Raw genomic sequence first — 11,742 nt, 5'->3', positions numbered from 1 at the left:
TCATTCCGTAAACTATTTAAATATTCCGTTCCTTTTGTACTTTCTTCTTTTCCGAAAAAAGATTGATTGCCAAACAGAAGGTGTAATTTGCAGCGAGTGGTCCATACAGCGAATCAAGAGTAAGAATACAAATCAGGAGCCTTGATTGTAATTGCTTGATATTCTCGTTCGATGAGAACAATTGGGGCAATGATATTCTAGATTATAAAGCTAAGCACGACAATAAAACACACGGAGTAGATTTGTTTACATGTTTGAAGTAAACATTCAATGAACATTTTGCGATTTTTTATTGATTAACCAATCGTTTTCAATATTTTTACTATCCCATTTATCTCTCACATGTTCAGAATTTTCTTTTCCATTTTTCTAGTCTTAGGCATTTTATATAGTTTTTGTTCTCCTACTACAAACACAATATAATATATAAAATTATTAGTTTGTCCTACTTATAACAAAATTTGTTACATTTGCTTTTTTGCCTTTCTCTCTCCGTTGTATTCGTTTTATATTCTGGTTTTACATGCTTCTTTTATTGTTATCGACCTGCCTTCGATATAAAAAGACACCGATTTTCTTCAAACACTTACTGGTTTAGATTTTCTTAGTGTGAGGATTGACTGCATCAAAAATGTGGCTATACAGTAAACCCCTATTAACGACTGTACTGTATCATTTTATTAAACTTTACTGTCTTCATGGTATCATTTGCTTTAATTTTTTTTTGTCAGATAAAAGACCTTTCAAAAATTTTAAATACGTTCTCCGATCTGGTTGGGTTGAAGATATTACGAAACTCAAGAAAATAACAGGAATTATAGAAGGCAAGCCCATGTAAATAGGATAAGAGCCATTGAAATAGTTCACTGATATCACAATTCTGTTCCCGGAAAGTGATATGGGCACTTTAGACAAGACATTTCGTTTTTCATAAGCTTGTAATGTAGTCGACTGGTCCGAATTAGTTTAATAAATTATTCATGTTAGTTATCACTCTGGCACAGTATTCTTGATTCCAGTGAAGGTATTTCGTGCAACTTTTCTGATGTGACTATTTGAGATTGCTCAGTGTGCGTGAAGATGCAATATATTGAAATGTATAGCAGTTTTACAGCCAGTCCGTAAGAAGGAACCACATACGTATCTGAGATTTGAAAAACATTATCTTTACGTGATTCACAAAGGACGTTCGGTATATTCCGCTGTTCAGAGGCCCATTTTTTACGACCTTAACCTTCAGATATTTTCCTATCCAAATTTACCATTTTCCAACAGACCGAGCTACCGTGAATGATGCCATATGAAAAATCCCGGATACATTGATTGGGTTGCATCTAAAACCTAGAAAACTGATATACGACATAATTCATTATTACATTGGCAATTACATTGCCAATTCAACCACATACTTGAGATATATATAACACTGGTTTAGTCGAATAGTACTAGTACCCAAATGTCACTGTCAATGTTAAACACCTCGCAGAATGAATTTTTTAACTTCATTTTTATTGCTCACACTTGAACAAGATAGCTGAGCGAGTATCTACCTTATGGTAAAATAATAACAAAAGAGGAACCGTTCATGAAGTTCAGAAATTCAAATTTATCGAAACACCACGAAACTTAGCTAGTTGAAGCCTATCCCTTCTGTTGAAAAATGATATAATGCTACATATGCCTTAGTATGTGATTGAACTATTTGTCGACGTATGTGTCAAGACGTTGTAAATGGCTAACGTAAACAAAACGAGTAAGGATTGATGTTTACACTTACACTTATGACATTTTCGTCAAGATTTTTCAAATGTGTTGTTTGCAATACTTGATTACTTGTGTTCATTTTCCTCTGTGTGTATATATGTAAGGTGTTCACATTTTTTTGGGTTTTATTATAAATTACTTATAAGTCTTTGGTTTGTCACTTATTTTCTTACAAATTTCTGTTTTCGCTAGTAATTTTGTTCTGAATGATTATTAAACACAGCTACTTTTTTCACCGCGTTTTACGTTATGCTGAACAACATTTATTAGTTGTTATTTGTTTAATTTTGTATAGTGAATTAGCACAGTTGATAGAAGAAAAAATGTCGCATAGAAGCGGTTGTTCGCAAATAAGAAACGTGACTGCATTCGTGGTTCGTAACAGTATTCAAATCAATTCGAATATTCAGTAATTCAAACTATAATAGATAGGCTACATAGAAGGAAAAGGCGTATAGTGTGTTGCTTATCGTTCTTATAAGTTTCATTTTACTCTTTGTGTTATTCTATGTTATTTTCACATTTTTTAAATGGTAATTGTCTGATGTTATTCTTATTACAATTTACTTCATATGTTATCATATAATTTACAAAAAGCACTTTTGTTTTTTTTTATTTAATATTTCGAATTCCTCCGTTTGCTTCCGATTATATAGGGTTGCCAATCTTTCAAAAGATCAGTTTTTATTGATAAAACATTTCTCCAGGCAATCATTTGCCAATACTTAAGTTTTCTCTTTCAATAAGGGCATATAGACAGAAAAATTGAAAAAAAGGACAATAGTTTTAACTTTCTATAATATAATTTCAACTTTTGTGATCCATTTGTTTGAAAGGTTTGTTGAGAATTTGTTTGGTGTTCAAATTGATATTTAATAACTATGAAGGAGAAACTTCAAGGACAAATCTCAAAACTTTAATACGTAGAATGTACTTTTTCATAAAACAAATACAAGCACCGTGACTTGGCATGACTAATTACCACACGAGCACAGCGAAGTATTGTTTAAGACGTGGATATCAAAGTTTTATAATCAAAGAAGAAACTCAAGCCTGGCGGAACTGATAAATATTAGGTCCAAATGAGCGGCTTGAACGCGACTATTTGTCAATGTATGTACAAGAATAAATCCAGTAAAAACCATATCAAAATAAATCAAAGTATCTTGTCAAAAACTGTCCATCCAAGAGAAAAAAATAGTGTTGTATTAAAAAAACTATGTACAACTTCGATCAAATTCAATCGAAATAGACTTCTAACTGGAAGAACGCAGAAAGTCTTTCAGCATTAGTCTTTCCAGGAAACAATTCCTAACAAGTTTTATTATTCAAGACGGTCACTCACAGGATCAAAATATCAAAAAGCCTACAACGAAAACTGTTTATCCGGCATAAAAATTAAAACTCTGTTTTACCTTTCAGTTTATTACGTATGGGATGGCTTCGTTTTGTATATATACCTAAATACCTATATACATTCACGTGAACCAACCAGAATAATGCCCAATTAAAATTACACAATTATATTGTAACAAAACAAAATTTTGCGATGTTAAGCACTCTCCGTATTTCCTGGGGAAAATACGGGAACATCTGAGTACTTAATCCGAAAAATCGTTTCAGATTACCTTAGCGTGGGTCCCTTCTCACTGCTCGATACCGGGAATGAGAAAGCGGACTCTTTGGCTAAGGTGGGCGCAACAAACGGTGATATTTATGAAAGATCAATTGCCTTTAATGAATTTTTCGCATTTGTACGTCAGAATACGATCATCAGTTGGCAAAATTCATGGACTAGAGGGGAACTGGGAAGGTAGTTACATTTCATAATCCCCAAGGTATCGACGAACCCGTGGTTCAAGGGGTTGTATGTAGGTCGGGATTTCATTTGCGTGATGTCCCGGCTTATGTCCAATCACTATAGATTCGACGCGCATCTCCGTCGTGTTGGGCTCGGGGAAAGTGGTATCTGTGCCTGTGGTGAAGGTTATCACGACATAGAGCACGTTTTTTGGTCATGCCCTGAACACCGTGATGCCAGGTTTAAATTAATAGTTTCCCTTCAGGCCGAGGGTAGACAGCCGGCTGTTCCTGTTCGTGATGTCTTGGCGAGCCGTGACCTATCCTACATGTCCCTTATATACGTTTTCCTGAAATCCATCCACGCCCCAGTTTAGTCCTATCCCCTTCCGCCTACATCCAACCAAACGACAAGAACACGTTAAGACCCCGGATCCGAAAACAGCAATCAGACCCGCACGATACTTTCAAGGTCCGAGGGAGACAACCCAATATGCCAGTCCGTAATATCTTGGCCCAGCAGCGGAACATATTCAATATGCTGCTTACCTATAGCAATGGAAAACCATCAAACAACAAACCAGTGCTTTAATGCAAAACATTCTAGCTTTAAGTTAGATTTAGTTTCAGCTCGTAGTCGGCAGCGAGGATAAAAAATTTGCTTTTAGTTATTAAGATACTTTAGAAAGTAAGCTACCAGATATAATTGGCGCCGTTAAACATTGAATTGTATTTGTGCCGTGTCAAATAAATTATAGATGAAGAAAAAAAACAAAATTTTGTAAATTTTTTATCGAACACTGCCATATTCCTTTAAAAACAGATGGATGCAAAAATATTCTTTGTAAAGAGTACACTCCTTTAGTTGCTGGTATTGCTGCGGCACGAATGTTTTATTATGTACAAAAAGTATTTAGTTTGTGTGACAGCTGGCAAATCTGAATGAATCATTCATTGTTTAAACCAACAATTATTCACAGGATTTTTTGTTATAGTTTGTATAAATTGTTTCTACAGCATAACTAAACATAAGAATCAGTAAGCATTTCTCAACGTATTCTCACGTTACTCAATAAAACAATTCTTACTTGTAGCATGTTAATCCTCCATGGAAATTTTTTTTTCTATTTGAAAATAATAGAAAACGTGAAAACGATTATTTATAAATAGACAAGCACTACAATGAACTGAGTAAAGCCAAACGATGAAAGTAAGACAAATTCCGAACCCTTCCAATCATATTCCTCTACTGAGCCGCTAAACTCCTAATCTTCATCACTCTCGTTTGTATCGTCGACACCTTCGTCTGATATGTACATCGCATCCTCGGAGGGATCGTTGTCTGCCTTACCGGCAGGACGTTTTCGACCGTTATGTCGATAACTGCTGTAGCGCGATTTACACAATCGGCGACGATTTTTACGTGTGAATATTGCTTTGGTGTGATCGTCGCTTACGACGGTATGGTCGTTATCGTCCATGATGTCCGCATCGTCATCATCATCGTCGTCATCTTCACTTTCGCCACCTGTTCGGCGGTACTTCGAAGGGGGCTCGATATCACATTCTTCCTCGATCAAAAGCTCCGGATCGAATACGGGTTGTTTCATCATATCAAGCTTCTCCTGCTGGGTACGCTTCTTACGGAACTCATAAACCAGCGGAAAGATGTGCTCGATGGCAGCTTGCACATAGGCAACACTTGCCGCTGTGTAATAATAAGAAATTATGATTATTAATATTGATTGAAAATATTAAAGACAATCTATGGTATCAAGAATAATGATAAAATGGGTTGTATAACATTTACCCGAAAACCTTTTTCCCGAATGTTATTTCCCCGAATGATATGTCCCCGAATGTACCGTTCTCCCGAATATAACATTTTCCCGAAAATCATTTACCCGAATATAACATTTCCTCGAGATCCAATTCCCTGAGTGTAACATTTCCCCGAAATCGAATTACCGAATGTAATAAAATATACTCTCTCGAAAAAATGCAATTTCTATGTTAGGAACAATGCATGCTAGGAATTGTGCACAAAAACCTAACGTAGGAAAGATAGAAAGGTGATCATTTTTTTTTTCTAATTTTCAATAAATATGGAATGAAGTGGGAGAATGTCCTCCTAAATGTTTCTAACCTAAATATAATAATAATTCATCAGGATATCTATGTGGCATCTATTTTTTAAAAGTGTTTTTTCTAAATACAATATTTGTTTGAAAATGGTGACTTGTTGTACATATTATTCTTAGAGCAATATTTTAATTTACACGCTTGTAGTGATCTCTTAAATGATAATATTCTTCTAGATGATTCAGGGCGAGGCGGCCGCAAGCCGCGGGTGTGCGCCGGCGACCCACCATCGGAAGCGCCAGCCACTGCGGGGAGATAGACTTTCTCCTTCCCCCTCGCAGAAATCACCTCTGTATAGGTTTGTTCGTTTTCCTAGGGTGATGCAACATCCACTAGTATATATTAAACGAGCGAAAGGGAATCCAGTTACAATTCCGGAGCCTGTTGAGTATACGTTTGCATTGGCGTGCACACCGGAAACGGTAGCGCCTTTGTAATCATGGCAACATGAATCCTTTCCTTCGAGAAGCCAACAAGAGATATCGGAAGAGTTTTCTTTTCTGTTTAACAGTCAGAGATATGGTTTAACAGAGATATGGTTAGACAGGCTGGTATTGAATTTCTGTGTCGATATTGTCTTCTTGGACCTTGAGAATCGAAGACTGGGGCACGCAAACTCTCAACAGCTTGAACCGAATCCGCAGCAGGTCTCCAAGTTTAGAGTCTCTAGTCGATAGATCAATGTAGGTAAGGGAAGTCGGCAAATTAGATCCGTAACTTCGGGATAAGGATTGGCTCTTAAAATTGGGATTACTTGGACTACGGGGCTGCCGGATCGCGGTTCTGCGCGTGCTCCCGCTTCGCGCGGGCGTCGCTTCGTGGGCCCGCCGGCGCTTCCGCCTCAACACACTCTAGGACGTTCGGTTATATGGGGGTGTGGCCGCCCGTTTGTCCGCCTGTCGGGCACGCGTGCGCTCGCTCGCCGCGCTCGGGCTCATACACTTTCTGGCTTGGGCCGCAGTCATCGATAAACAGTCAATTCAAAACTGGCACGGCTGAGGGAATCCGACTGTCTAATTAAAATCAAGCATTGTGGTGTTGATACAATGTGATTTCTGCCCAGTACTCTGAATGTCAACGTGAAGAAATTCAAGCAAGTGTGGGTTAACGACGAGAATAACTATGACTCTCTTAAGATAACCAAATGCCAAATGTTCGTTTTCGTAGGTATAATCCTCTAGTTTAGTTTGAACGAGCGATAGTGAGTAATGACAGCATACATCTTGGACAATCGAGCCGGCCGTAGACTGCGAGTGCTTTTTAAAAGCGACAGAAATGAACTTTGTGAATTTTCAGCCTCATGATTTTTCAGATTTTCGTAATTCAGCCTTTCGTGTTTTCCAGGCTTCTGAGTTTCAATCTTTCGTAGTAAACGCGTTTTCCCATAACATCGATTTCCGGTAGGTTTAAAATTGTTCGGCCCCTGAATGTAACCAAAAAAATCTGGTTCTGGAAAATCGATCACTTTGCCCCACCCTACTATGCATAGCACAGGTGAAACAGTAAAAGTTATAATTTATTTATCAACGCACGTTTTGAACCGGAGTTTTAGTGCTTTGTGTGAACAAAAAAATAACGTGCATTTGAAGAAAACGTTTGTACTGCGGTTTTCGCGAAAATTGTTTTTACGGGAAAATATTCTTCGGGGAAGTGGTACATTCGGTAAAATATCTTTCGGGGTAATGGTGTATTCGAGAAAATAAATTTCGGGGAATTGGTACATTCGGAAAAAAACTCGGGGAAAAAGTCCTCGGGGAATCGGTACATTCGGAGAAACCAAATTAAGATAAGGAGGGGTATTTTAGATTTTTGGTCAAGGAGCCTCAGAAATCAATTTGCTAATGTGTTTTTGTGGTGGACTTGTGATGTTCCTTCAGCCAAAAACGATTACTGAAAGTTCTCTGATTTTATGACTATGGCCTGGTGTCAAGCGCTTACTTATTTACTCCATGAAAGAACAAATGTATTAGTTGACCATAAGTTGATTCAAATGACAGCATCGTTATACCACAGACAGACGTCCAAATTCCGTGTAAATTTTCAAAGAGAATTGCGTTATACTAGCGAGAAATTGTATACTAGCGCCGCCTGATGACCTTATCGCTACAATTCCTTTTTTTCGCTGATGTATGAGGCTGGCGTCACTGGTAGCGCTATCTGGTTACGAATTGCTACTACAAAAATCTTTACACAAGTTTGGAGCTCAGCTTGGACGTCTGTCTGCGGTTATACATTTCAGATATACAAAAACTCAGTTTTATCAAATTTTCCATGTTAAAAAAATGCATATTTCTTCGTTTTTGGATAAAAGTTTTCTGGAAAACGGTTTTTTCTGGGAAATAGTTTTCTGGGCATTGGTTCATTCCGGATAATAACTTTCTGGGGATTAGTACTTTCTGGGTAGCAGTTTTCTGGTGATTGGTACATTCTGGGATTTTGTTTTCTGGGGAAAAAGCTTTGGCGTTTTATTTTCTGGGGAATAGTTCTCGAGGAATTGTTATACAATCTTGCACCTATATATTTATTGAGGAAATTTCAAACTCACCCGTCACTGTGATGCTACCGGTTGAGAAGATTTTTAGCGTCGCTTTAGGATTGAGCAACTTGTAAGTTACACCAGGATGCAGTTCCGGTTCGTAGCTAGCATCCTTCTTATATTTTTCGGAGAAGTTCACTATCATGATGCCCCACGGCATACTGCAAGTTCCTAGTACGTTGACAATGCGAAAATTTCTAAACCTAACATTAAAACCTAGTTTTTGAAGGCAACGCGAGTAACGTCTGGCAGCAACCTTTGCCTACAACGAACACAGATTTGTGTTGACTTCGCTTCAAAGATTGTAACAACCAAAAATTTACCTGATCTTCTGAAGTTGCACCGGTACAAGTTATCTTTCCTGAAGACCATATAGAGGCTGTTGTGTATGGACGTCTAAGTTTCATAGTGACCATTCCGTTCTCTCGGCGGAATTCCACATTGAAACCTTTGAGCGCAATATCACGCAAGTTGAGATGACAGCGCACACTAAACGAACACACGACATTGTTGATTATAATATCAATTTCCGATTCTGGTTCCTGTTCTTGTGGTTGCTCATCTCCATTGTCGATGGTAGTAACTGATGTGGTATCTGTAGCGGTGGCAGCAGTTAAAGCAGATTGATCTGATCTACTGACAATGGCATCGGTACCACAATTCTGATCACTACATCTACCAATCTCCGAGGCACTGTTTCGCATGTGATCGGCGGTTGATGTCGTGTTGGCAGTCTGACTCTCGGATACAGTCTGTTGTAGATAGTGGTGCGTTGTTTGAGAATGCATTTGCCCGCTGGGTTCTAACTTTGGTACCATCGCAGAGCCATGCTGGATCCCATTTACGTAAACTAATGAGCTAGCGCTAGTCGCTAGGTGTGGCAGCTGTTGAGATGATGCAAAAGATTGCATTGATACGATGCTGGTTGTACCGGTGGAAGGTACTGCCGGACGATAGATTGCATTGACATCTGTATTAGAAAAAGAACTCTGGAAAGTAGTGGTGGGTGTTGCAGTTGTTGCTATACGTTGACTACTGCTGTTGTTGCCACAAAAAAGCTGCTGCGTTGACAAGTGGTGCGTATTTTGAAGATGGTTGATGAATTGACTGTTAAAGCTGTTGTTTGAGTTATTGCTGGGAGCAGGTGAGAGCGTTGTGGTGAATGAGTTATTGATAGTTGTTTGTTGATGAATCAATGGTTGCTGATGTGATGCTGGCAGTACCAATGTTTCATGTGGCATCAGCATTCGCGAGGCAGCTCCCGGTACGGTGGCCAGTGTAGCACCTGCCGCCACCATCGTCGCCGTCTGGTTATCGTCGGTGCCATTTACGACCACCACGTTGTTTGATCCATTAGTCAAATTTTTCATAAAATTCTTCTGCTGTAACAGAGTAGCCATACTACTCTGGTTACTGCAATTCATAAAAGTGTTGTGCTCTTACGAGCGGTCAATGCTGATATTCCCCTCGTTCCCCGATAAACGATGTTTTCTTTGAATGTATCACAAGTTTAAAGTCATCAATTCAATTTTTTTTATATTTGTTTGATACTTTTGATTTTTTGCTGTTCGTGGTCTCTTTCGCTCTTCTTTATTTTTTTCCAAGTTCGAAAAGGTTGTGCAAATAGTTAGCTGTGTCAGTCACTAAAATCCTTTGATGAATCGTACCAACCTAAAATGGAAGAAAATAAAAGAATAATACTACCTTGTAATTCACTGTCCAATATGCGGGCCGAGTTTGATGATAGAATTTCTAACGGATGTAGACAATCTTTAATCTTATTTTGTGTCCGAGAGATGCATACAGTACAGTTACACGTTTTAAGAAATAAATTCCAGTTAATTAACATTCAACCACATTGTGTGTGAGTTTTTTTTTCGATTTTTTTCGATATATTGTAGTATCGCTTGTTATTTCGCTTCGAGAATAATCAGTTAATTCGAACCAAAAATAGGAAATCATTTAATGCAATGAAAACATGAGATTAATGTAAAAATTGGATCCGTATTTTTGCACAATTGCTGCTTTGGTTTACTTAAGCAAAATTTAGCAAAATTTCAAAACAGACGTAGGGTACATTTAAAGTGTTCTTTTGAAGGTCGTAAATTACAAAAAGGGACATAAAAACGAAAATCACAGAAAAAGTTATAGACCAAAAACCAAAATTGAGAAGGGGTGTACCGTAGAAACTCTATTTCGTAGTGTCCAACGTACAGCATTAAGCAACTTTTTTTTCTTTCAAATTTTAACACAACTTTGTTGAATGAAGCAATCTGGTATTTTAAAAATTAGAAAACAAAATATTTTTTTTATCTAACTGTTAGGTGGATTGATCGAAAAACCGAAAATGTCAAAAGTAAGGCCTTGTTCTACTAAACAATTTTGCTGAAGACATTGAGTACATAAAATCAACTTATCACAGTCAACTCTTAAAAAAATCACAATTTTTCGAGTTTAGACCACTGTGCACTGTGAGATTTTGAAATGAATCTTTCCACCATTTTTCCACGAAGAATAATACTTGTAATGTGTAGAAAATATTTTGAAAGTTATTTCATTAAATGGTGGTTGAAAAACGTGCTTTACATTAAGTGTTTCGTCGTTTTTATGTCTCTTTTTTGTATTTTACGATCTTCGAAAGGACATTACTTAAAAATATACCGTACGACGATTTTGAAATTTTTACCAGGGATTCAGGACGCAATAACGAATCGAATGGTGTATTCAGATCCTTTGGTGCATTTTTTTTATAATAACGGTCTGAGAGAGCACAAAGTATCCTTGTAAACGGGCTTTGTATCCTTGAGGCTGCGAGCTCTCCTATCATACAAATCAATTAGAAATGAAACGAAGAACTAAATATAAAGCAATCATGGAAAGCAGTTTTAAATAAATAATCTTGATTTAACATTTTATAAGGCAGTGGCAACCAGAAATTTCGTTTTTTTTTCTGCTTGATATTCATGTGCTACGATCAGTAATCAGAAATAAACAATAAAATTTGGCAGATTTTTTTGTTTCTCCAGACAGCACGAAAACGTACTCAGTGATGTTCACTTACGACACAATCAAGTGAAGCTTTGTCCAGCTACTAAGGCACTAACACATTCGTACCTCCGATGCAGATTTGTTCTCGATTTTAGCAAGTCATTTTAGTTGTGACAAAAAACCCTTTAAATGTTGCGTGTGCCCAAGAACGAACCTTAAAAATTGATGTTAAAATACATAGGAAATTTAGAAATTTTTAGAGGTCACTGAAAATGTTTGTCATGGTAAAAGTGTTGTCGGTGGTTATTTAACAACAAAAACCGTTATTTAAACATTTTAACGGCTGGATGCTTACAGTAAAAATACCATGTTCGTGGTTACAACAAACAACATCGTTCGTTCTTCCGGACTAGCAATGACAACGGAACTGAAAAAAAAATCGAACAAAGTTCACACTCACGAATTTAAATCCTAAGTCATAGTCAAACATGTCAGCACAAAAACCGAGACAT

The 11,742-nt window shown here is 37.4% G+C and overlaps 1 protein-coding gene across 4 annotated transcripts in view; it reads right to left on the bottom strand.

Moving 5' to 3' along the window:
• Positions 1–237: 237 nt before the first annotated feature.
• LOC129717973 (TATA-box-binding protein-like) overlaps positions 238–11,742 on the bottom strand; it is a 91,569-nt gene continuing 80,064 nt past the window's right edge. For all 4 annotated transcript variants that reach the window (XM_055668299.1, XM_055668297.1, XM_055668298.1 and 1 more), the window contains exons 2-4: positions 8,566–9,913; positions 8,252–8,504; positions 238–5,272 (exon numbers count right to left, since the gene is read on the bottom strand). In XM_055668299.1, the coding sequence (XP_055524274.1) occupies positions 4,830–5,272; positions 8,252–8,504; positions 8,566–9,666 (1,797 nt within the window). In that variant the 5' untranslated portion in view covers positions 9,667–9,913 and the 3' untranslated portion in view covers positions 238–4,829. The remainder of the gene's footprint in view (positions 5,273–8,251; positions 8,505–8,565; positions 9,914–11,742) is intronic.

The sequence above is a fragment of the Wyeomyia smithii genome, chromosome 1 (assembly GCF_029784165.1).
Source record: "Wyeomyia smithii strain HCP4-BCI-WySm-NY-G18 chromosome 1, ASM2978416v1, whole genome shotgun sequence".
NCBI classification, from domain to species: domain Eukaryota; kingdom Metazoa; phylum Arthropoda; class Insecta; order Diptera; family Culicidae; genus Wyeomyia; species Wyeomyia smithii.
The sequence above is the reverse complement of the archived record's forward strand: the minus strand, read 5'-3'. Positions and strand labels throughout refer to the sequence as shown.